The following is a 26400-nucleotide window of genomic DNA, read 5'->3' on the forward strand; positions in this document are numbered from 1 at the left end:
TTGCTCTCTGTCCATAGCCACCGATTGACATTAAGTTTCCTAACAGCAGTCTCATGTGTTTCTAAAGATGCCTGAAGAAATTGAAATGGAATTGTGGCAGACTTCCTGCCATGGTTTCTTTGCTATTGTTCATTTGTTTTGGTAACTATTTTTATTCGTTATTTTTATTTAAATTCTGTTAGCCAACATATAGTATAAAGTATATACTTTTAGATGTAGCATTCAGTAATTGATCAGCAGCCACAGGCAGGAAGCCACTGTCCTTATCCTGAGGCCCAGCACATCAGGGGGCTATAGCACCTTCGAGAACTTTTTGTCCCATGGCCTTGAGGTTGTCATGTCTTCTCCTAGCTAACATACTCTGCCTCTTCACCTATTCTTCACCTTCCAGAGTCCCCAGTTAAAATGGCATATACTTAATGTGGAAAATCTGTCAATTCTTGGAAGTGAAAGAAGTAGGTGGAGTGATATATTTGGTCCAGAAGAAAGTCAGGGAGATTGGAGGAAGGGTGGTTCAAATAACAGTACTTGACTTGTTTGGCAATTTCCAAAGACCAGCGAGGCTAGTACAGTCCTTTACAAAATTCATTTAAAATTTATACCTGCCTAATTGCCAAAGAACTTAAAGACACAATAAACATCAAGGAGATTTCCACAAGACCTCCAGTAGGCGAGAAAACCCACTGAATATGCAGGCTGAAACACTCAATTGAGCCATTCATTGTACATATCCTCAATGCCCTATGCATTGAAGATTGAGATCTAACATTTTAAGAATTAGTATGATTAAAATGAAGTTCTTTCCATGAAAATACTAGAGAGGCAACATTACTGAAGTTCAACACAGACATGCTTCTTAAAATAGCAAGTTTCATTTTCCCAGCCCCCCCCACCCCTCATCCCACTACCACCCCAGGTTCAGTAGAGATGCCAACTGTGGAATGGCATTCACAGGTCAGAAGCAGCAGCCCGAGGGACACAGTGATGCTGAGATTCAAAGAAACACAACATGTGCCACATCACAAATCCAGTTATTAAGAAAGGTCTGATTGTGGCCAGGTATTTGCCCTTGAGATATTATTGCAAGACTTCCTCCCCAGAGAATGAAATCCCCTTTTCCATTCCCAGGGCATGAAAGTTCCTTTGAGTACTTGCTCTCTGAGCTGGTATATACAGAAAGCTTGGAGCTATTTTTCTCTTTAAAAATATTAGAAAGAGACTCTTTTTCCTCCTTGCATATGACTGGCACTTTATAAAATACTCTTAAAGCCTCAGCCAATATACCCTGAGGAACTGGAGGAGAAAACAGGAGAAATAACAAAATGTTTCAGCTCACAAGATCTCTGCAGCCTGCTCAGCAATGCAAAGGGTCTCATTAAGGGCAAAGAAGACAGAGAGCCCTATCTATGTCAGAGAAGTAATATTCATAATAACTGACATGGTTTGAATACTCACTCTGTGCAGGCATTGCTTGAAGCACCTTGCATGGATTAACTCATTTAGCTCTCAAAACAGAGCTATAAGGTAGTTATTATTCTTATCCCCTTTGACAATTGAAGAATAGGAATAGAGAAGTTAAGCAACTCCCCTAAGATCCCACAGCTCGCAAGTAAGTGGCAATGCCAGGATTCAAACAAACTCTGGAGGTTGGGTCTATGCTCTGAGTGTTTTCCTACATTGCCTCTGAGTATGTATGCAATGTGTCACATGATATATATGGTGCGTCATATGAAACTACTTTTGTTTCAATGCCACCCAACTGTATCAATGATCTCAAACTTGTTTCTGCACTGTTAGAGATTTCCAGACTGGCTTTTAATTCTCTCCAGCAGAACTGGTACGTACCATCCTGGTTCAGGGACAGGTCAAGGCCCACAGGGACTCTTCATCGCCAATGGGAGGCAATATTGTCACATGGAGCCATCAGGGTACAGTGTAGGCTTAGTATCCTCCCTAAAAGTGGAAGGGCCTCACCACCTTATGGATAGGTCATTCCATACAACCCCTGAAATGGAGTTTCTCTACTGTCCCTGAAACATCCAGGATAATCCTGCAGGAGGAGAGAGGGATCTGAATCAAGGGAATGCCCAGGGAACTATTCATTTAAGTGATTCTTCCTCTGTCCTTCCATATCCCTGCTATATCTCAGTTGTCATTTACACACTCGTCTCCCCACTAGGGCATGTCTTTCTTAAAGACGGAGACTCTGCAACATTTGTCCCCACAATTTCTAGGGTAGCCTAGGGTAGATGTCAAGTAAATGGATGAATCATTAAACTTCAGCTCTTCACAGGCAATCAGTTCCTCTGTGAGAAAAAGTCTAACGAAGATCTACAAAGTCAGCCAAAATGAATCTGGACTTAGGGTGATTCTAGAGTGGGTTCAGCCACCCAAGGAGCCTCAGAATAGTGTGAACTAAAGAAAGCCTCCTCAAGACCATTCTGGTCGGGACTCTTGAAACTGCAATACCCAATCTATCCTTACATTGATCGAACTCTTCCACAAAATAGTCACAGCTTAAGCAGAACAAGTGTCAAGCTGACCTCTGGGTAAATTTCAATAAAATAGGCCAGTTATTTCTGTAGGCAATGACTTTCCCAAGCAGCTCCGCAATAACTCAAGGGCAGAACTACTGTGTGAAGCTTTAGAAAAGAGGCTTACATTTGTGTAAAATTTGAGAAATTCTGAGGAAGTTCCTCTAATCTCAAACATTTCTAAAAGCCTGTCATTATGTCTAAAATTCCACTATTAAAGAGCGAGGCACTTGGGATTAGGTACATAATTTATGGCACATCCAGAAAACTTTTAGGGTTTTTAACCATGAAAAATGAGGGAAATAGATGGTTGCAAGAGTGTCTGTCCTTCCAATTTTTAGGTAAAACCTAACAAAAACTTAATATATGTACCTGTTTGTTTAATCTAGGGAATTTATAAAGGTCAGAATTAGAAAAATATATATATTTTTTTCTTTTTCAGAACTTGGTCAAATATCCAGGACTTGTTTTCTCAGTTACAGACACACTAAGCTTTGTTTATCCTTTTAGTAGTAGCACATCAGTATAAAGCTTGTAAGACACTTTCCTCAGCATTTAAGAAAAAAACTTGGTTTAATTTGATGATTTTTAAAAATATAAACACAGTATAGAAAACTTGGAAAATATAGAAAGTTCTAAAGAACATCTAAGAGATGATCTCTATTGATTTTTTAATGCATGTCCTTCCAGTCTTATTTCCTATTTATACCTATACATAGATAACATTTTATAAAACATGATTTACATCTATTCACATGATTCTTTCTTCCTACTTCTTTGTCTCTTTTCCATTTTCTACTTTCAGCCTCTCCCCCCTTGGTGAATTCTGCAATTTCTCTTTATGTACCCATACATAAGTCTACCTGTTTTACTTTCACACAATTAGAGAGGCTAGAGCCATTCAAAACATGCTCTAGATGGTGGTCATATAATACTAGATAGAAAAATAGATGATAGATATATACAGAGATAGATAAGAAAAGAAGGAATGAGAGGAAGAATGCATATATTGTTTGTTTATTTAATCCTTCTGTTTTCTGTTTTGTGACCTTTGGTTTCATGACCTGCGGTAGAAAAAAATTTTCTTGTTTGTTTTAGATTCTTTAGGGACCATCATTCATCCTTCTCTTTGTACATGTCATTTCTACATCACACTTCCTCATTTCCAATTCTTTGTATAGTCTTAAATTTATACCTAATTATTTGCATTGTCTTCAACTTAAATTAGCTGTGTCTACCCATCCTCTGTGGAAGCCCCTTCACTTCCTATTTCTTAATGCTCCATTGTTTAGTATGATAGTTCAGGGTTAGAAGGAACTCTGAAGGAAATTCTGTTCTGCCTCACACATCTTCCTGTCCCTTTATGCTGTGCCTCCTGCTGTGTGAATTCCTTTTATAATACATTTCCTTAGTGGCCATCTACCCAAGATTGACCACCTTCAATGTCAGGAAACTCACTACCTCTTAAGTGACCCAGAATATTTTTCTTTCTTTTTTCTTTTTTCTTTTTTTTTTTAAAGAGGGAACACAAGCAAGCAGAGAGGAAGAGGCAGGTTTCACACCAAGCAGGGAGCCCGATGCAGGGCTTAATACCAGGACCCTGGGATCATGACCTGAGCTAAAGGCAGATGCTTAACAACTGAGCCACCCAGGCACCCTGACCCAGAATATTTTTATAGTGCCTTAACACTTAAAATACCCTTTCTCTGTCACTCTCACTCACTGCTATTTCTAACTGCCGGAGTTCCACAAAACAATTTAACCATAAAATTGTTTAAAAAGTTCTTTGAAAAACAATTCTATTTACAAGCAGCATCAAAAAAAAAAAAAATTTATGAATAAACTTAGCCAAGGAGGCTAAAGATTTATACACTAAAAACTATAAAATATTGCTGAAGGAAATTAAAGAAGACACTGATAAATAGGAAGACATCCTTGTTTCATGGATTAGAAGATAATATCGAGATGTCAGTGCTACCCAAAGAAACCTACAGATTCAATGTAATTGCCGTCTAAATTCCAATGATACTAGACAGAAAAATGGATAATAGATAAGGAAAGAGGAAAGAAGAGAAGGAAGAATTTATATATTGTTTATGTAGATCTTCTGCATATAAATGGTTTTGTAACCTTCTGTCGAAAAAAATTTTGTTTTTGCAAAATAGAAGAATCCACCCTAAAATCCAAATGGAATCTCAAGGAGCCCCAAATAGCCAAAACAATCTTACATATGAAAAAGTTGGAGTTCTCAAGACTTCCAGATTTCAGAATATACTACAAACTTATGGTAATCAAAACTCTATAATACTGGCACAAAGATAGACATATAGATCCATGGAACAGAACTGTGAATCTAGAAATAATCCCATACATTTAAATTAACTGATTTTCAACAAGGGTGCTGTGACCATTCAATGGGAAGGAACAGTGCTGGAACAACTGGATAGCCATGTGTAAAAGACTAAAAATCAGACCCTTACCTTAACACCATATATAATAATTAACTCAAGATGGATCAAGGATCTAAACATAAGATCTAAAACTATAAAGCTCTTAGAGGAAAACATAGGAGAAAAGCTTTTTGACACTAAATTTGAATTTGACAATGATTTCTTGGGTATGATGACAAAACAGCAAACAACAAAAGAAGAAATAGCCAAATTGAGCTACATCAGAGTTAAAAACTTTTGGACATCAAAGGACATGATCAGCAGAATGAAAAGGCAACCCACAGAATGGGAAAAAATATGTGTAAATCATATATCTGATAAGGTGTTAATATCCAGAATATATTAAGAATTTCTGTAACTTAACACCAGAAATTCAACAACCTGATTAAAAATGGATAAAGGACATAAGGAAACATTTCTTCAGAGATTTACAAAGAGCCAACAAATACATGAAAAGATACTCAACATGAGTAATCATTGGGCCATGCTAATCAATACCATGAGATATCACTTCACACCTATTGACTACCTATTATTAAAACACCCACACACATAAAACAATAACAGGAAATACCAAGTGTAAATATCTCCATGTAAGGACATGGGGATATTTGAACCCTTGTGTGCTGTTGGCAGGAATATAAAATGGTGCAGCCACTGAGGAAACATTATGGTAGTTCTTTAAAAAAAAAAATTATATATATATATATATAAAATATATATATTAGCATATGTTCCCGCAATTCCACTTTGAAGTTTATGCCAAAGAATTGAAAGCAGGGTCTCAAAGAGGTATTTGAATCCTGTGCTCATGACAGCATCATTCAAAATTGCCAAAAGGTGGAAACAGCCCAAGCATCTATTGATGATGAGCAGATAAACCATGTAGTCTAAACATACAATAGACTATTATTCAGCCTTGAAAAAGGAGGCTATTATGACACATGATACAATATAGATGAACCTTAGGACATTATGCTGAGTAAAAGAAGCCAGTTGCAAAAGCACAAACACTGTTAATTTCACTTAAATGATTCCTTAGAGTTGTCAAATTCATAAAGACTGAAAGTGGCATGGTGGTTTCCAGGGGCTGTAGGAGGGATGAATGGAGAATTACTATTTAATGGATACAGACTTTGAGTCCTGAAGATGAAAAAAGTTCTGAAAATGATTTATGGTGAGGATTACTCAATAATAGGAATGTACCTAATTCCCCTGAACTATATATTTTTAAAGGGTTGAAATGATAAATTTTCTGTTATATGTATTTGACCACAATTTTTAATTTAAAAAAATCTTCAAATATCTGAAAGCTGCTGCATTAGGCCCCATGGAACAATCTCTGGGGTAAACACATAGACACAGACATAAGTGGTTGTCATCATCATCTCCATTTTATTATTAGTTTTTTAAAGATTTTATTTATTGGAGAGAGAGAGCATGAGTGAGGGAAAGGGGCAAAAGGAGAACAGAGGCAGACTCCCCGCTGAGCAGGGAAGCCAACCACAGGGCTCAGTCTTGGGACCCTGGGATCATGACCTGAGCCAAAGGCAGACCCTTAACCAACTGAGCCACCCACGCAGCATTCATCATTTCCATTTTAGAAGCAAAGAAACAGAGAGGGTCATTTTCAAATTCACAGACCTAGTTAGTATAAATCAGAACTTGAACCCAAGTTGTATGGCTCCAGAGTCCTCACACTTACCACAGAAGGGGCATCTGACATTGATATCTCTCACCTCCTACTTCCAGCCCCCAGGCAAAAGTGCATATGAGTCTGCTTTTAAAACACCCATACCAACAACAAATTTACTGTGGATAAATTAGGGAGCAACTACTCACTTTACAAAGCAGCCTGTTGTCATAAGTGAACCATTTTCAATAACAACCTCCTCCTGGGACAGGTCAACTAGTTAAAAAATCACCAATGACTTCCCAGAAGTACTGGGGCAGAGAAACCCAGCCAACAGGTTAGGATTACTGCCAACTACTGATTAGAACTGTGAAGTATTTCTGGTGTAATGTCCACATTCACAGAAAAACATGATTTTGAAAACTCTGTATGCACAAATGTATTTTCTCTGAATAATGGCTGTGTGTGGAAGAAACTGTAGAAGCAGAGGGGCTCTGCACAGTGCCTCCCTAGGGGTCTCCACATGAGCAGAGCTTGCCTCCCAGCCCTTCAGTGCTCCCCTGGCATCACCTGGCCTGAAGTTCTGTTGTCATCTTTGGCAGTACCATTAGTTGGTTCAAAGGTATAATACAGGTGACTACCAAATTCCAAGGAGTTGCATATAGGTCTGGTCCTTCTGGAAACAGCGTATCATGAAATCCCAACTAGTTTTGTAAAGGGACTACATACAGAGATGAAGCAGGGTGGAGAGAAGGGTTTCAAAGGGAACCCAGAAAGAGCTGGTTCTGGGGAGGAAGAAACTCCTGGTGGAAGAGAAGCAGCTACTGTTAGACACTACACCAGGAGAAGGCAGAAAGGAATTCCTTACCTCTCTATCTTCTCCCCATCAGTCTCCAGCTGGTGTCTTCTGTGGGCAAGCCAGAGAGTAAGGGGGCCCGGGTGATACAGTGTCAGCCCCCCGGGGTACACAGCAGAGTGGGAAGGGGGTAGAGAGTACATCAGGAGAATAGGAAATAGAGAATGCAGCATCTCTATCAGAGTTGGGTAAACGGAGTCATTGAAAGGAAAAGTTTAACATGTTTCAGATCAAAGAGGGAAACCTAGAACCAAAATAAGGGTCCCTTTTTCCACTCTGGCCTGATTTTGAGTAGCCTGAAGGCCTACAGAGAATCGTAAAATCTCAGAGGACATCTAATCCCTCAAACTCCTTCTCTGTATATGGTGATGTTACAACATGGCCCACAGGGGTCCACCTTTCTTCAGAAGCACTGAGGGTGCTTGTGAGGAGGATGACTCAGCATCCTGCCTGGATTCATCAGAGAAGTTTTCATGAATCACTTGTATGGGCGATGTTGTGGGTGTTATTCTTTCAGTGAGTTTGGTACACACACTAAGTGTATCTCTGTTTGATTCATGAAGGTGACTCATCTGAAGAAGTCGACCTGACCATGGTTTATCAGGCAGCTTCTAATGGAGATGTCAATGCTCTGACTTCAGTAATTCGGGAAGACCCTTCCATCCTAGAATGCTGTGACAGTGAAGGTGAGCTATTTATGCATTTTTAATCCTGCAGAATGTTCTGTCCTATTGTTTCCAGAAGGCCTTCAGAGTGAGCAATGTTAATAAAATTATATATGACAGACCACTGATACTGGAGGGACAAGGAGTCTATGGCTGAAGGTCCGGTAGAAAGGCCCAGTAGTTAAAAAGGGAGTATGGAAAGAGGGCTATTTTTGGTAGCACTGGATGTTGGGAAAGTGTGACTACTGAAGCCAGAAAGCAAAAATTTGCTTTTTAGAAAATGGGAGTAGACGTACTTTTATTCTATTCCTACTGCTAAATATAACTAAAAATCTTAGATGTTGTATATAATATAAACGTAAGAACACTCTAGAGAGTGGAAAGAAAATGACAGACTGGCTAGGACCATGGGACCCAAGGAATGACATGGTGTTAAGTTTCCTTGGTTTTCTTTTTCGCCTCTTATGTCCCATACTTTGAGTTGAAGAATCCAACAGCCCAGAAAGGCTAATAATCACAGACCAAAAAAAAAAAAAAAAAACAAAAAACACCCCAAACCCCACAAAAAAAAAGCCTGCTCTCTAACCAAAGAACCAGGAAAGGGACCACAAAGCAAGACAGAGAACTTTTAGACAGTAATGAGTTTACTCCAACCAAGCATCACACAAACACACAAACAAGCAAACAAAAACTTGTCACTTTAGTCCTGTCATTTCAGCAAAGACCAAGTAGAGATCTTGAACCTCCACCCCAGCTACTGAGCCTCCCTCCCCCTACCTGGCAGGGTGGTGTCAGAGGAAGCTGTTTTGAGAATTAGTATTTTTACCACCACCTAGTAATGAAGATTCTTCTCCCTCAGATGTCAATGGTAGTAAAGTAGGGAACCTGGACTTTTAATATGACCTGGCAATGATGAGGTGGCACACACACACACCCTTACTTCCCTTGCAGAGCAATGTCAGAGAAAGCCAGCTAAAATAGAGGGTTTAAATAGGATTAGGCAACTCAACACAATACCCCAAACATCCAGGTTTCAACAGAAAATCATTTGTCATATCAATAAACAGGAGCACCTCAAACTGACTGAAAAACACAATTGATAGATACCAATACTGAGATAACAGATGTTAGGATTATCTGACAAGGCGCCTTGCTTGACAAGGTGGCTCAGTTGGTTAAGCAACTGCCTCCAGCTCAGGTCACAATCCTGGGGTCCTAGAATCAAGTCCCGCATTGGGCTCCCAGCTCCACGGGGAGTCTGCTTCTCACTCTGACCTTCTCACCTCTCGTGCTCTCTTTCACTGTCTCTCTCAAATAAATAAATAAAACCTTAAAAAAATAAAGAATTATCTGACAGATTTTGAAAAGGCCATGTAAAAAGAAATGCTTCAATGAGCAATTAAAAATGTGCTTGAAACAAAAGAAAAAATAGGAACCCTTAACAAAGAAATAACAGATATAAAAAAACAAATAAAAAATTTTAAAACTAAAAATAATCACAATTTAAAATTCAATAGTAAAGCTAAGCAGCATAATGAGGAAGCAGAGGAAAGGATCGATGAACTTGAAAATAGTACGACAGAAATGAGAAATAAGCCAGTCTAAACAACTGAAAGAAAATAGGCCTTAAAAAAAAAAAAAAAAAATCAGGGACTTGTGGGACTGTAACAGAAGTTCTGTCATAGTTTTCTTCTGTTCTATTACTTGCAGAAACTCAATAATGATTTTTAGTCAGTGTACCTGCCCAAGAAGAGCTTGGGAGTTCCTTATAATGACAGCAAAATGTCTTTAAATGTATATAAAATGTTTTGTAAAGTGAGTAGTTGCCCCTGATTATCCATAGTAGTTTTGGAGTTTTTTGTTTGCTTGTTTTTAAGTCAGACTTACTAATACATCTGCTTTGGAGCTAGAAATGGAAAATGAGGAGAAACAAATGTTGAATTCTACTTGTGTGATCATGTAAAACCCAGACTCTTTGGGTTCAATCCTAGCTTGTACCGCCTTTGAGAGGAAATGAACATATGACATCTTAAAATTTGTGGGGCACAGCTAAAGCAATACTGAAGGAAAGCACTAAATACATTCTTTATAAAAGAGGAAAGGTATCAGTCAATAATCTAAGTTCTTACCCAAAGAACGTAGAAAAAGAAGAACAAAATAAACCCAAGGAAAGAAATAATAAAGAATAGAAATCAATGGAATTGAAAACAGAAAGCAATAAAGAAAATGAATGAAGCAAGGAACTGATTCTTTGAAAAAAATCAGTAACATTGACAAAATTCTAGCAATACTGACAGAAAATGAAAGAAGTCACAAACTGCCACTATTAGGAGTGAAACCAAAGATACCACTACAGACCCTGAGGACATCTCACCAATAAAAAGGAACTACAACAAAAAAACTCTATACACATAACTTTGACTATGTTGATGAAATGGATGATTTTCTCAAAAAAGATAAAACCACCACAATTCATCCAGTAGGAAATAGACTATTTGAATTCCCCTTATAACCATTAAGGAAAGTATATTCAAATTTTTTTTTTTTTTTTTTTTTTTTTAGTATATTCAAAATTTTTAAATTCCCAGAAAAAGAAATTTTCAGGCCTACATGGTTTCTCTGGAAACTTCTACAAACTTTTAATTTTTTGTGTGTGGGTTTTCTTTTTTTTAATTTAAATCCAATTAATTAACATATAATTTCAGGGGCACCTGGGTGGCTCAGCGGGTTGAGCCTCTGCCTTCAGCTCAGGTCATGAGCTCTGAGTCCTCGGATCTAGCCCCGCATCGGGCTCTCTGCTCAGCAGGGAGCCTGCTTCCTCCTCTCTCTCTGCCTGCCTCTCTGCCTGCTTGTGATCTCTCTCAATAAATCTCTCTCAAATAAATAAATAAAATCTTTAAAAAAAAAAAAACCATATAATTTCAATGTTTTCAGTGTTTCATCAGTTGCATAGAAAACCCAGTGCTCATTCCATCAAGTGTTCCCCTTAATGCCTATCACCCAACTACCCCATACCCCCACCCACCACCCCTCCAGCAACACCCAGTTTATTTTCTATGCATTAAGAGTCTCTTATGGTTTGTCTCCCTCTCTGGTTTCATCTTGCTTTATTTTTTTCCGGGTTTGTTTCTTTTACTAACCAGAATCATGCTGCATGTATCGTTCTTTGATGTGCTTGTTGGTGATGTTCTCAGCCTAGCACACTCCTTTTATCCATTATATATTCCACAGAATTAGTGTCAGTCTTTGGGCTGCTTCATTTGCTGTTATAATCATGCCCACTTTCGTGCACAAACATGACCACAGGAGCTGGAATTTGAGGAGAAGAGTGTCAGTTTGAGCCCTTGGCAGTCTGAGGTGAAGGTTTGTTGTCTTGGCATTGAGCAGGTAGCAGGCCATGCTTGCCCACTCGGGCAGGAGGGCAGCTGAACTGTGAATTTGGGACCCATGGATGGCAGGGATGTAGCTGGTTTTGCTTTTAACTTTTGTTTTTCTTGGAAACTCTGTCTCTCCTATTCTAAATGAAGAATGGATAGCTGGATAGAGTGTTCTTGGCTGTAGATTTTTTTCCTTTTAGCTGTTGGAACTGATCATGCCACTTTCTTCTGGCCTACAGAGTTTCTGCTGAAAAACCCAATGATAGCCATATGGGGTTTCTCTTGTATGTCACTGCTTTCCTTTTTCTTGTTGCTTTTAAAATTCTCTCTTTATCACAACTTTCAGCCATCTTACTTACTTTGTGTCTTGGTGCAGATCTCTTTGGGTTGGTTTTGCTGTGCCTCCTGGATCTGGATTTCTCTTTGCTCCCATTCAGAAGTTTTTAGCTATTCTTTCTTTTTCTTTCTTTTCTTTTGTTTTCTTTTTTGTTTTTTTAAAGATTTTATTTATTTAACAGACAGATCACAAGTAGGCAGAGAGACAGGAGGAAGTAGGCTCCCCGCTGAGCAGAGAGTCCGACTCAGGGCTCAATCCCAGGACCCTGGGATCATGACCTGAGCTGATGGCAGAGGCTTTAATCCACTGAGCCACCGAGGCGCCCCACAGCTCTTCTTTCTTTAGACAAATCTTCTGCCCCCTTTTCTTGCTCTTCTCCTTCTGGGATCCCTGTCATGCGACTGTTACCCTTGACAGTGTTGCTGAGTTCCCTGGGTCTATTCTCATTTTGTGTACTTTTTTCCCCTCTCATCTGCTTAACTTGATTACTTTCCATGACTCTGTCCTCCAGGTGGCTGATCCGTTCTTCTACTTCCTCTTGTTTGCTATTTATTACAGGTGATCTATTTTTATTTCATTTAGTGAGTCCAGTAGATCTAATTGGTTCTTTTTTTATGGCTGCTATCTCTCTCTCTTTTTTTTTTTTTTAAGATTTTATTTATTTGACAGACAGAGATCACAAGTAGGCAGAGGGCCAGGCAGAGAGAGAGTGGGGGGTGGGGTGGGGAAGGAGGCTCCCTGCCAAACAGAGAGCCCGATGTGGGGCTCAATCCCAGGACCTGGGGATCACGACCTGAGCTGAAGGCAGAGGCTTTAACCCGCTGAGCCACCCAGGCACCCCTGGCTGCTATCACTTGATGGAGGGTCTCATGGAGGTTCTGCACTCCTTCTCAATTCTAGGGAGGATCTTTATGAGTGTTACTTTGAATTCAGTATCAGACATATGTCTTATCTCCATTTTGCTTAGGTCTATTGCTGTGATTTTGTTCTGTTCTTTCATTTGGGACATATTCCTCTGTCTCCTCATTCTGTCTATTGCTGTGTCTGTTTCTCTGTGTTAGGAAAGTCAGCTACATCTCCCACACTTGAAAGAGGTCCCGCAGTGCCATGTCCTATTCCCCAGAATCTGGCTCTTCAGGGGTGTCTCTTCTGTGTGTTCCCATAGGGGTGTCCTACCATTGTGCCAGAGCTGTGTTTGCCTGCAGTCCAGGCTGCAGTGGTGTTAGTGGGCCGGTCAGGGGCTGCCTTGGGCTTGAGTTGAATCAGACCAGGAGTTTACCAGACATGAAGTAGCACCGAACTACAGGCATTTTCCTTGTGTTGTCCCCTGAGAAGCTTTTGGTGGTGGGGGGCCCTGCAGTCAGACTGGCCTGTGGTTCTCCTCCCCTCTGCTTGGGGCGGGACTCACTCTGGAGTGGTGGTGGCCCTGCTCTGGGCTGCTTGCACATTGTTAGGCTTGTAGAAGTGCTTTGATGGGATCTTGCCAAGAGCAATCAGAGGGGTACATCTGCTTTGCTGTGGCCTCTTATCTATGTCAGGCCACCAGTTGCTTTCTGGGTTATTTATGCCGATGCGGGTGCTCTCCAGGTGACCATGCAGCAAGAGGTGCGCCCACGGTCCTCCTACTCCGCCATCTTCCCAGAAATCTCTCCAAACTTTTAAATAATAATATCAATTCTAAATAATCTCTTCCAGAAAAAAATGAGAAGGAAACTTTTCTTGGTTACACTGATGAAGCTAATATTACCCTAATACTGAAACCAGATGGTATAAAAGATGATATTTTAAAAAATGAACCTGAAGACCACTACTCCTCATAAGATATAGAAAACCTTAACAAAATATTAGCAAATAAAAGTCAGTAATTTGTAACTAGAATTATGTACCATAACCAAGTGGAATTTGTTGTAGGAATTATGTGACTCAGCATTTCAAAATCAATGTAATCCATCATATTAACCAGCTAAAGAAGGAAAATTTCATGATCATATCAATGAACGCAGAAAAGCATGTGAAAAAATTTTTATACACAGTAGGGATTAAAAACTCATAAAAATAGGAATAGAGGGGTACATCCTCAATTTGATCTATAAAAAAAAGAAAGAAAACCCTAGAGCTAACATTTTACTTAATGGTAAAAAATACTGAATGCTTTGTTCTTAAGATCAGGAACAAAGCAAAGATGTTCACTCTTACTTCGGCACAGTGGCAGAAGTTCTAGCCAGTGCAAAAAGGCAAGAAAAGGAAATAAAAAGCATATCTATTGAAAATGAAAAAATAAAACAATTCCCTTTTGTACAGCTTGATTTTCTACATAGAAAATCCTAAGGAAGCTACCAAAAAACCTTCTACAACTAGGTGAGTTTAGTGTGGTCAGAAAACAAATTGTATTTCTATATACCAGAAATGAACACATGGGCATCAAATTAAAGCTATAATACCCTTTGGGATGCCTGTGTGGCTCAGTTGGTTAAGTGTCCAGTTCTTGATTTCAGCTCAGGTCATGATCTCAGTGTTGTAGAATCAAACCCTGCATCTGGCTCCATGCTGAGCTTGAAGCCTGCTTAAGGATTTCTCTTTCTTGGGGCACCTGGGTGGCTCAGTCAGTTAAGTGTCTACCTTTGGCTCAGGTCATGATTCTGGGGTCCTGGGATCAAGTGCCCTTCAGGCTCCTTGCTTGGCAGGGAGCCTGCTTCTCTCTCCCTCTGCCTGCCACTCTGCCTGCTTTTGCTCTCTCCTGTAAAATAAATAAATAAAATCTTAAAAAAAACTTTCTCTCCGTCTGCCCCTCCCCCTGCTCACTCTTTCTCTCTCTTGAAAAAAAAAAAAAGCAAACAAAAACAAACAAAACAAAAACCTGTAATACCATTTAAAATCACTCAACAAATCTCTGCTCAGCGGGGAGCCTGTTCCTCCTCTCTGTCCCTCTGCCTGCCTCTGCCTACTTGTGATCGCTCTCTGTCAAATAAATAAACAAAATCTTAAAAAAAAAAAAAGATTTATATACTGAAAACTATGAAATGCTAATGACAGAAATCAGAGGAGATCTAAATAAATGGAAAGACCTATCATGCTCATGGATTAGAAGACTCAAGATAGTAAGTATGCAGTGCTTTTCAAATTCATATACAGGCTTAATGCAATTTCTATGAAACCCCGGCACTATTTTTTTGTAGATATACACAGAATTATCTCAAATTATATAGAAAGGCCAAAGAATTAGTAGAGATCAATTCTGAAGAAGAATAAAGTGGGAAGGAGAACTTAGAAGATAGAGGTGTAGGAGGAACCCGGGCTCACACCATCCCGTGTTTACTACGTATCATCCATCATCAAATAAATAAACTGGAGAGTGATCCAAGGATTGGCAGAACAAACTCCACAACTAAATAGAGAATTAGCTGCCTCTGAAAGGTTAGGAAGGTCAGGAAGGTGAGGTGGGGGAAAGCTACCTGTAGGAGGGAGATGCACATGGAGTGTGTACAGAAACAGGCCCTTACACAGGACCTCACACAGGGAAGACCAGTTCCCATAATGTTTTTTATGAAGAGGGGCTGAATTCGGTGAGTTTTTAAAACCAGTGGACTTGGAGCCTAGATCTTTAAAAGTCAGCTGACTCAGCTCTGGGTGAGCCCAGGAGGGCCAGTGACGGCTGGGTTGATACCCTTAACGAGACAGCAGACTATGTGGAGGCAACACAAAAATGGCAGGTTACATAACAGCAGGGGCAAGTGGGAGACAGATCTGCTCATATTGATTTCTGAAAATGAGGGAACTGGCAGGCACCATTTTCCCCCTGTCCCCCATCATAAACACAGAGCCACCTGTGGGAGGTGGGGCTGCACAGACACTTATAGCCTTGGCCCAGAGCTCAAGGCACATTTTGTTAAAGCTCCTGCCCAGCAGCCAGGAGCACAGCTGCCCCCTGCGCCCCGCCCAGCCACAGCACCCAACCAGAGTGCAGCCCCCAGACAGCCACATGACCCCTGGTGCCAGGGTACAGCTTTCAGCCACCACAGTACTTCAGGAGATCCAGCATAGAATTAATGGCCCAACACACTGCCACACCACTCTGAAGTTCCCCAGTGGGCATTCTCCCTCAGAGCTCCCTGGGTCCCATTAACACCACAGAGCAAACAGCCCACAAAAGGCACAGAGTCAGTGCAGAGGACTGCACTGAAAGGAAAAGTGACTCAGATGCAATAGCAGGGCATAAGCAGCACACATAGGATGTTCTTCTCGAAGGGCCAGGTTCTAGTAAACAGGGGACACCACACTTGCAGGGCACGCCAGGATCTTCTTTTCATAAAGTTACTACTTTCAAGAACTGCTTCCATTGAACATAATACTGGAAATCCCAGCTACAGCAATCATATGAGGAAAAAGGACTAAATGTGTCCAAATCAGTAAGGAAGTAGTAAAACATTTACTATTTGCAGATGACATCATACTTATATAGAAAACTGAAAAGACTCTACCAAAAAACTGTTAGAACTGATATACATGAATTCAGTGAAGTTGCAGCACAACGGACAGAAATCTGGTGCTCTTCTCTCACCAATAATGAAGCACCAGAAAGCGAAATTAAGGTAGCAGTCCGATTTGCAACTCCACCAAAAACTGTGAGACACTTAGGAATGAACTTAACCAAAGAAATGAAAGACCTGTGCTCTGAAAACTATAAAATACTAATGAAAGAAATTGAAGAGGACACAAAGAAATGGAAAGCCATTCCATGCTCATGTACTTACTGAAAGAACAAATATTGTTAAAATGTCCATACTACTCAAAGCAATCTACACATTTAACACAATCCCTATCAAAATACCAGCAGCATTTTTTACAGAACTAGAGCAAACAATTCTAAAAATCTGTATGGAACCACAAAAGACCCTGAATAGCCAAAGAAATCTTATAAAAGAAAAACAACGCTGGAGGTATCATAATTCTGGACTTCAGTTATATTACAGAGCTGTAGTAGTCAAAATAGTATGGTACTTGCACAAAAGTAGATATACAGCTCAACAGAACAGAAGAGAAAACACAGAAATAGACCCACAACTATATGGTCAATTAATCTTCAACAAAGCAGGAAAGAATATCCAATGGGAAAGGGATAATCTCTCCAACAAATGGTGTTGGGAAAACAAGACAGCAACAAGCAAAAGAAAGAAACTGGACCAGTTTCTCACACCATACACAAAAATAAACTAAAAATGGATTAAAAACCTAAATGTGAGAACCGAAGCCATAAAAATCATGACAGAGAACTTCTTTGACTTTGGTTGTAGCAACTTTTGTCTAGATGCATCTCCTGAGGCAAGGGAAACAAAAGCAAAAATAAACTATTAGGATTACAACAAAATAAAAAGTTTCTGAGAGTGAAGGAAACAATCAACAAAACTGAAAGGCAACCTATGGAATGGGAGAAGATATTTGCAAGTGACATCTCTGATAAAGGGTTAGTGTGCAAAATATATAAAGAACTTATAAAACTCAACACCTAAAAACAAATAATGCAGTTTAAATATAGGCAGAAGGCATGAACAGATATTTCTCCAAAAAAGGCATACACATGGCCAACTGAGAACTGAAAAGATGTTCATCATCACTTATCATCAGGGAAATGAAAATCAAAACTACAATGTGGTATCACCTCAGACCCATCAGAATGGCTAAAATCAACAACACAAGATACAACAGATGTTGGTTAAGAATGTGGAAAAATAGGAACCCCCATGTGTTGTTGATGGGACTGCAAACTGATGCAGCCATTGTGGGGAAAAAGTATGGAGTTGCCCCACAAAGTTAAAAATAATACAGAAAAAGTTAAAAATAATACAAAAAAAAATACAGAAACACTAACTCAAAGGAATACATGCCCCTATGTTTATAGCCTTATTGACAGTAGCCAAGATATGAAAGCAGCCCAAGTTTCCATGAATGTGTAGAGAAGATGTGATTGATTTTATGTATCTATTTCTATTTCTATGTCTGTATCTATATCTATATACAGTGGAATATCATTCAGCCATAAAAAAGAATGAGATCTTGCCATTTGCAACAATATGGATGGAGCTAGAAAATATAATTCTAAGCAAAATAAGTCACTTAAAGACAAACACTATATGATTTCACTCATATGTGGAATTTAAGAAACAAAACAAATGAGCAAAGGGGGAAAAAAGAGAGATAAACCAAGAAACAGACTTTAACTTATAGAGAACACACTGATGGCTACCAGAGGGGAGATAGGTGGAGGGTTGGGTTAAAAATGTGATGGGAATTAAGGAGGGCACTGGTTGTGATGGGCACTGGATGATGTATGGAAGTGTTTTATCACTATACTGTATACCTAAAACTAATATCACAGTGTTTATTAACTAGCTGGAATTAAAACTTAAAATGTTGGGGAACCTAGGTGGCTCAACAGGTTGAGCCTCTGCCTTTGGCTCAGGTCATGATCCCAGAGTCCTGGGATTGAGCCCCACATTGGGCTCTCTGCTCAGCGGGGAGCTTTCTTCCCTTCCTCTCTCTCTGCCTGCCTCTCTGCCTACTTGTGATCCCTGTCTGTCAAATAAATAAAAATAAAAATGTTAAAAAAAAAAAAAAAGAATAAAGCAGGAGGAATCAGTCTGCCAAATTTCAAGATTTATTCTATGGCTACAGAAATCAAGACTGTGGTAATGGCTAAGGGATGCACACATGGATTAATGGAAAAGACCAAAAAATTCAGAAATAGACTCACACAAATATACTCGACTGATCTCTGACAAAGGTGCAAATGTAATTCGATGAAAGCCAGCCTCTTCAACCAACAGGCGCTAGACCAATTCAACACCCACAAACAGAAAAAGGAATCGAGATGGAAGGAGGGACAGTAGGGATTAGCGCGGGAAGAAAGAAGGGAAAGAGGAAAGGGAGGAAGATATAAAGAAGGAAGGATTGCAACTATTTAAGACATAGCGCTTCACTGCTGCTTTTACCCAAAGAGCATCTGCAGAGCAACTGGGTTGCCAGGGCAGTCTTTTGGTGAGAACAGCAGTCCCTCCATTGGTCCATTCTCAGGGATCTCCTAGGGTCATAGCTTGCAGTTCACTAGAAGAAGGTGTGAATCGCCAACAAAAATGCTTGTAAACACGTCTCACGTTAGCAAGGGACTGTGTCTGAGATTTGGGAAGGAGTGTGAAGCACCTGGATTCTGCCTTACCAGCCTGGCTTGTTCCCAGAAACCTACAGGTTGTTTACAATGTGTAATTTCATCTCTGTTTTTGTTCAGAAAGAAAAGACATGAAGAACCAAATGCCTTGGCTTATATTAATAACCAAAACAGAGAAGTATTTCAATAAGGGTGGACCCTTTTCTTTCGATTGTGTGCAAGCTAAGGCTAGGCTGCCCTTTATCACCCACCACCTCTAATAAAAGTGGGCTAGACCCGTCTGCCTGGCTGGAGTTGCTTTCCAGACACTTCCAGATTCTACATTGTTCAAACCAAGTCAGGATAAACCTGCCTATTATGTCCCAAGTCATGCTAATTCTCAAGGTAGTAATGAGGAATTTTTATCATTGGCACAAAATGTTTTAATCACCCATTACTGAAAAATAACAGAAGATTTGACAGAACCAGAAAAAAATAGTTTGTATTAATGAAGCAATAATGATCTTCATTTCTCTCCTGTCCCATGTAGCTCAGCAGCTGCGTTTGTGTTGAGAGCAGCTCATTTATCTGCAAAGAGCACATATATGGGCAAATAAAGTTTGCCCATATATTTCACAAGTCAAATATTATTAAAGACTGTTGAAATGTCTCCTTCCAGGATGTACACCCTTGATGCATGCGGTTTCTGGACGTCAAGTGGACACAGTGAAGCTGTTGTTGAAGATGGGGGCCAATATTAACATGCAGGATGCTTATGGTCGCACAAGTCTGTGCCTGGCAACCTATCTGGTAGCAATCATGTCTTTGGTGACTGTCAGGGGACTGGGGAGGGCTAAATGTGTTGTTACGGGGTCCCTCTTGCAGGAGAAGTGTCTATCACAGCTCCAAACTCAGTATACAAATGTATTTACTACGGATGTATATAAACTTAGGCAAATGACTTTACCTCCTTCCTTATTTGTAAAATGTAGTAAAAAATAGTATCCTACATTTATCACAAGTGAAAGAGAAACACATGTGTAACCACCCAGAGCATAGTGAGTAAAAACGTACTTGTTGGTTCTGAATAGTGACCACTGGTTTCAAGTATATTCAGTGATTTTCTGATTTCTTTTCCAAAGAAAAAAAGAAAACCACATACACACAGTTCCAGGAAATGTTGCAAAATGATAAAAATGTTTCAACCCCTCCCCCACCAGAAGGTCTGTTTTCAAAAACTAAAACTTAGGCAACTGAAAAATTTGTCCAGCATGCCTTTCTTTTAGGTCTCCCGGTCGTATTTTTTCCTTTTAATCAGAGATTTTGCTGACTTGGACATTAGAAGCTAAAACCAGATTTAATACTTTAGGAAACTGCAATATTTGACTGAACAACATTTGCTTCTCCTTAAGACATATATTATTGGTCAACTCAAACGATGTCCAGAATTTCCAGAACCAAAAGGTTCGTTTTTCATTATCTTTCTTTTCCATTCATTTAATAACATTTTGATTTTCACTGCTTCCAGTATTGTGAAGGAAAATCAGTCATTCTCATTGGACCAAGTAGTCTTCAAGTTTAACTATACAGGAGCAGAGGAAGGCAGGAGAGAGAGTTATATATATTACTCTTCATTATAATAGTTTCATCTACTTATATGTCTACTTATAATTGAATGAGTAACCCCAATGGCTCTGGATGAATATAGGAGGCGTTCTCCTTAGCCAAACTTTGTTATCAGTAGAGTTGAGTCAGTTACTTAAAGTAGTGTAGAACAGAAATGGAGGGAGGACTAGCTGGCTATTTTATTTGCCCTCTGAAATGAGAGATAGTGGGGAAATGGCCCATTGTAAGGACGAACCAGGAAGGCAACAAGCATGAGGTGCAGCAGTATCATTCCCAATCTGGAGGATGAGTGGACAGCAGGGAGTTTACATGAAGTTTCTTGGGAGAAATTCATAGTAGGTGAAACACAGCTATAGGGAAATCTTAGAGGGTCCTGGTAGTAGCCCCGTATTCAGCATCAGAAAAATCAGCCAACGAGATGGCAGGGTCCCACCCTTTGGATTAGGGCTCAGGTTAGGATTCTAGACACTGGGAGAAGACAGACTAGGATAAGCAAAATATTACCCTTATAGTTCCTAGAAAGGAAACTTAGAAAAGTGGACCAAAGCTTGCTTATCAGATATAAACTGAGGCACAGAGTGAGCCTGGAACTCAAGAGTGACATAGGAGCCCAATTTTTGGAATTGGACCATGGCACCTGGGTGAGACCATTGACAAGCATGATTTGGAGCTAAGCCCATAGAATGACAGGCTACAGTTACCATGCACCACATTTAGTCCTAGGAATTCAGTATTCAAGTGGAAAACAGCAAGAAAGAAATGGGGACTGGGAGACAGAGGAGAGAGTCTAGGAAACTCAGGAAGCCACACCTCAAGACCATCAGCCATACGTTGAAGTGCTGAAATTAACCACTTAACCACTTCAGATCAGTGAGACATGGTTTTAGCCACACTGAAGAAAAGAAAGAAAATTGGAGAAAGTTTGTTGGTCTGTGTTATACCAGGCTGTGTTATTTAATGACGCAGTTGCTCTGTATTTCAGGGTTGGCTGGAAGGCTGTGTGAGTCTGCTTAGAAATGGTGCCAAGCACAATATCCCAGATAAAAATGGCCGTCTGCCACTGCATGCTGCCACTGCTGAGCCCGATGTGAGGTAAGTAGCCAGGTTCACACAATGCTCACGTTGGCAGGAACTTAACTTGGATTAGAATGTCACTTAATCAACCTCGGTGGTGAATAAAAACAAAACCTGTCCATTTTTTTTTTTTTTGAAGTTGTAGCAGATAGGACCACATTTCAGTATAAATCAAAATATCCTGGAAGAATCTTAAACTCTTATCTCAAATCCTGTCCTACTTCAATAAAACCCTTTTCTCCTAATCTCTGATTTAAGAAATGCTTATTTTTTTATTATCTGAATTCACTTATTCATTCAATCAGGCAGTTATTGATTCAATAAATCTTGAGTGCTTAATAATAGACCAAGTGCTATTCTATGCCGTAGGGGTTCCCATTAAGCACGACAGGGTCTCTGACCTTAAAGAGCTCATATTCTAGTGAAAGTGTTAAGTGGCATACCAGTAAACAAATAAAGAGGGTAATTTCAAAATAAATAGGATAATTTCAGATAGTGGGGAGGGGAATGGAAAAGCACTGACTGGGCATAAAGATTAATGTCTAAAGTCAGAGTCATGCCAACATTCCTCTTTAAGATTTCTTTCTTTCTTTCTTTCTTTCTTTCTTTCTTTCTTTCTTTCTTTCTTTCTTTCTTTCTTTTCTTTCTTTCTTTCTTTCTTTTAGAGGGAGAGACTGAGCAGGGAGAGGGGCAGAGAGAGAAGGAGAGAACCGCCAAGGAAACTCCCCACTGAGTGCACAGCCTGATGAGGGACTCATCCCAGGACCCTGAGAGCACAAACTGAGCCAAAATCAAGAGTCAGACACTTAACTGAGCCACTCAGGTACCCCAGAGTCATGCTTAATGTTTATGGGTTGGAAGGAGGCAAGGGACCCAGCAAAGCAGAGTGAGACAGAGAAACAAGTGGGTTAGAAAGAGAACCAGGCCTCTGAGCGGCTGGGAACTGCATGAAGAAATATACTCAAGTAAGCTGGATGGTCAAAAGGGTCACATTTTTGTAAGACAATTGAGCAACAAAGGAATAAGTTTTGTCCAGACCAAGTATAGCTTCCCCAATCCTCTGTGTCTAAAGGCCTCAGTCTATAATCTTTTGAAAGCCCTTGGAGCACCTAATAACAGCATTTCCCACTGTGGAATCAGCAACATTCTGGGCACTTCTGCAGAACAGAACATGCCTCTGACAGGAATTTAGCATTCCCCAGAGGTAGGCGCAGACCAGCACCACAGGGGGGCATTCTGGGAGACTCATCCCCTAGACCCTGTATCCAGAACTAAAACTAAAGCTCTGTGGCGGGGGGGGGAGGTGTTCATGAGACCAAGGTCGAGAGGTTAACAGGATTTCTTCATTTCATTCTGTTTTACACTAAAAGGGTTTGGGAAATTCCAGAACTATTCCCAACCAAGCACTACCTCTTGTTATCATTGGATTATATCCAGGAATAATAATAAAAGAAAAAAACCTAGGATTTACTCAAAGCCCAACAAAACAAGGAAGTTTAGAGAAGAAACAGCAAGCTCAGAGCTAACAATCAGTAGACATCGTAAGGGATGACTCCTTTTTGATGAGTCGGGAAAAAGAAAGAATGACTTTTCTGGACAACCCACAAAAATATTTAGTTACAAAATCACACTGTTTTCCTAAGAATAATCTTAAAAATATATATATTTAAAATGTGCCTTTAAGACTCTTCTGCCAGGGCGCCGGGGTAGCTCAGTGTGTTGGGCCTCTGCCTTCAGCTCAGGTCATGATCTCAGGGTCCTGGGATGGAGCCCCACATCGGGCTCTCTGCTCAGTGGGGAGCCTGCTTCTCCCTCTCTCACTCTGCCTGCTGCTCTGTCTACTTGTGAGCTCTCTCTCTTTTTCTGTCAAATATATATATATATATATAATTTAAAAATATTATATATATTAATATATATTATAAAAATATATATATTTTATATATATATATATATAATTTTTTTTTTTTAAAGACTATTCTGCCTTGATTGGCTCTACTTCATTCTGCCTGCCTCACCCAGTGGTCATTTCAAAATCTGCCTGACTCTGGAAGAGAAATGACTGCTTTTTCTTATCGTGATTATAGCTTTTGTAACACATTAAACCCAAAGCGTCCATGTTTTAACACAGGAAGAGCTTTGTCCAATGTAGCCATCCTGGGTTGGGGGGGATTCCCTCTGCATGGTAACTCAGGGATCTAAGTTACTTCCATTTTGTGACTCCACCATCCTCTAGGATCAAAGAATTCTTCTTTGTTAAGCCTGGGAATGGGAAAAGAGTAATGTGGAGATAACCCTCTTATTTCTTTAAAATCTCAGCCTTTGATACAATTCACGTCTGCTCACATTCTTTTAATAAAGATTAGTCATTTACCGTACTGGTCCCATACCACACATAGGTATAAGGAGCACTTGGGAATATAGAATAGAATCCACCTCCTAGCAGTGACTCCAGTCCAAAAAAGGAGGTCATGAATTTTGGTGAAAAGCTCTCTCCATCATCATGCCATTGCACCTGAGGGGCGAACCAAGACTTGTCAGTCAAAATCACACTCAAGGTCAATTTGGTCAGTTGATTGGACTCATCATCTCAAATCACTGCAGTAATGAATTGAAAACCAATCCAACTGTACTTCCTCTTTCATGGACATATTAGTCTATTTCTTATTATGCCCAGCAGTGGCTCTAGACTCTCTAGGATTTATATTACATCACTATAACAGATAACACAGAGTTGTGGTTTCCCCTTCTCTTGAAATTATACCTAATGACCCAACCACCACCTTCAGAAGAGGGGAAGCCAGAAAAATAAACATCCTTCTGTGTCCTGACGATATAATGTTATTGTCCTAAATGGACACTTAGCTGATTCTGAAAGATGAAATCCTACTTTGATTATGATAATAGTAGCTGTGGTAACTAGGAAAGCCCAAAGGTTAAGATTAACTACTGCAAAACCAAAACATCATTTCTGGTAAATGTTCTTCAGAAATGAATTGGGTTAAACTTCAACAATCAATATAGCAAAGCAACTGGCTTTGTTACATAGAGAATGTTTAGAAACTAGTTTGCCTTAAAAAATTCTCTATGGAATTATGTTGCTTAAAATTAGGTATTTTATCATTGTTTTATGAGAAAAAATACAGGCACAGAGTATTTGATAGCATCTGCATTCAGTGTTTTAAGCAGAAAGTAGCCAAGCCATGCTCTCTGGCATGAAATTTGGCCTCTTTCTTTCTTCCATCTGTTTGTGTGCCAGCATGAAACTGTAATTGTTTTCTGGAAAAAAGAGAAAAAAATTGGTCTGGCTTGTGGGTACTTTCTAATCCTACAGACATAATGTAGAAGTAGTGACCTTCCATTAGGCCATGCAAACCTGTTTGCTTAATTTTCCTAAGTGGATACAACTTAAGGCTGGTTCAGGCTAACCACTAAAGTATATAAATCTGCATTTATAATGATGAAGAAAAGGAGGACAAACATCACTGATTATTTACCATGTTCTGAGCAAGGTTCTGAGTGTTTTCCATGCATTATCTCATCTAATCTTGACTACACCTTTATGTCATAGGTATCTCTATCCCCATTTTATGGCGAAGGAAGCTGAGGCACTAAGAAGATAATTTATTACCTAGTGCATGTGTAAGGATAAGTAACCTGCCCAGGGGGCCTGTTATGTTCCGAGAATCCACTGCTGCAGACCCTATAGAATGTATTTTAACTGCCACATTCTGTCATTAAGCCCTACCTTCAAAAACTTTACGAAATTCCTTATTGTCTCAGTGTCAGGAAATACTTTGTCACAACATCTAAAAAAAAATGAAAAACCACAAAAAGGATTTCTACTAAAGAAGGAACTGCTGTGCTTCTCCTGATAAATTATTGATTTTTACTATGTGGAAGTGTGACTTGGTGTTTTTCTCTCTGTGTGTTTAAAAAACCCGTAGCCCAATTTGTGTCCCACCTTTGGCACACATGTAGGACCATAATTGCATCGTCTTTTCTTGTTCTCTCTTTGCCCTTGTTTTCACTTTGCTTAGTTTCTTCATTTGTAATCTTGTTTTACTATTATCTGAAAACCACCTAAAATCCTTTTTGGATTGAGGTAAAGGGTGGCCAGGCATGGAAGATCTGGAGTCTGACTGACTGAGTTTGAATCTGGTCCATCTCTTAATGACCATATTTTTTATTTATTTATTTATTTATTTATTTATTGTCAGAGAGAGTGAGCACAGGCAGACAGAGTGGCAGGCAGAGACAGAGGGAGAAGCAGGCTTCCCGCTGAGCAAGGAGCCTGATGTGGGACTCGATCCCAGGATGCTGGGATCATGTCCTGAGCTAAAGGCAGCCGCCTAACCAACTGAGCCACCCAGGCGTCCCTCTTAATGACCATATTAACATGACAAAGCTCAGCTAACTTGCTTTCCTACAAGGTATGAATAATACAATATTTATCTCATAGTAAAAAGGTAGAAGTAAATGAGAAAACATGTGAAAAGCACTGAACACTGTCAATCATCAGTGTTCAGTAAGTGTTGGTTATATTGATGATAGTAGTGATAATTGTGATGCAAGATGGATAGAAATAAAGAAATACTATAGATCAGTGCTAAAGAACAAATTCCTGCTATTATCACCTCACCAGTTCTCACCCCCGTCTTCTTTACCTTAGCACACACAGGTCCACAAAAAATATACCCATTTTTGCAT

At 39.7% G+C, this 26400-nt stretch overlaps 1 protein-coding gene across 1 annotated transcript in view; it reads left to right on the plus strand.

The window, feature by feature from the left end:
* The window catches only part of ANKRD55 (ankyrin repeat domain 55), an 88875-nt gene that overhangs the window by 14165 nt on the left and 48310 nt on the right, over positions 1–26400 (plus strand). The window contains exons 3-5 of the mRNA XM_013052329.2: positions 8037–8159; positions 19670–19800; positions 21599–21708. Coding sequence (XP_012907783.2) covers positions 8037–8159; positions 19670–19800; positions 21599–21708 — 364 coding nt within the window. The remainder of the gene's footprint in view (positions 1–8036; positions 8160–19669; positions 19801–21598; positions 21709–26400) is intronic.

The sequence above is a fragment of the Mustela putorius genome, unplaced genomic scaffold (assembly GCF_011764305.1).
Source record: "Mustela putorius furo isolate JIRA1106 unplaced genomic scaffold, ASM1176430v1.1 tig00000145_pilon_pilon_pilon, whole genome shotgun sequence".
Classification (NCBI taxonomy): domain Eukaryota; kingdom Metazoa; phylum Chordata; class Mammalia; order Carnivora; family Mustelidae; genus Mustela; species Mustela putorius.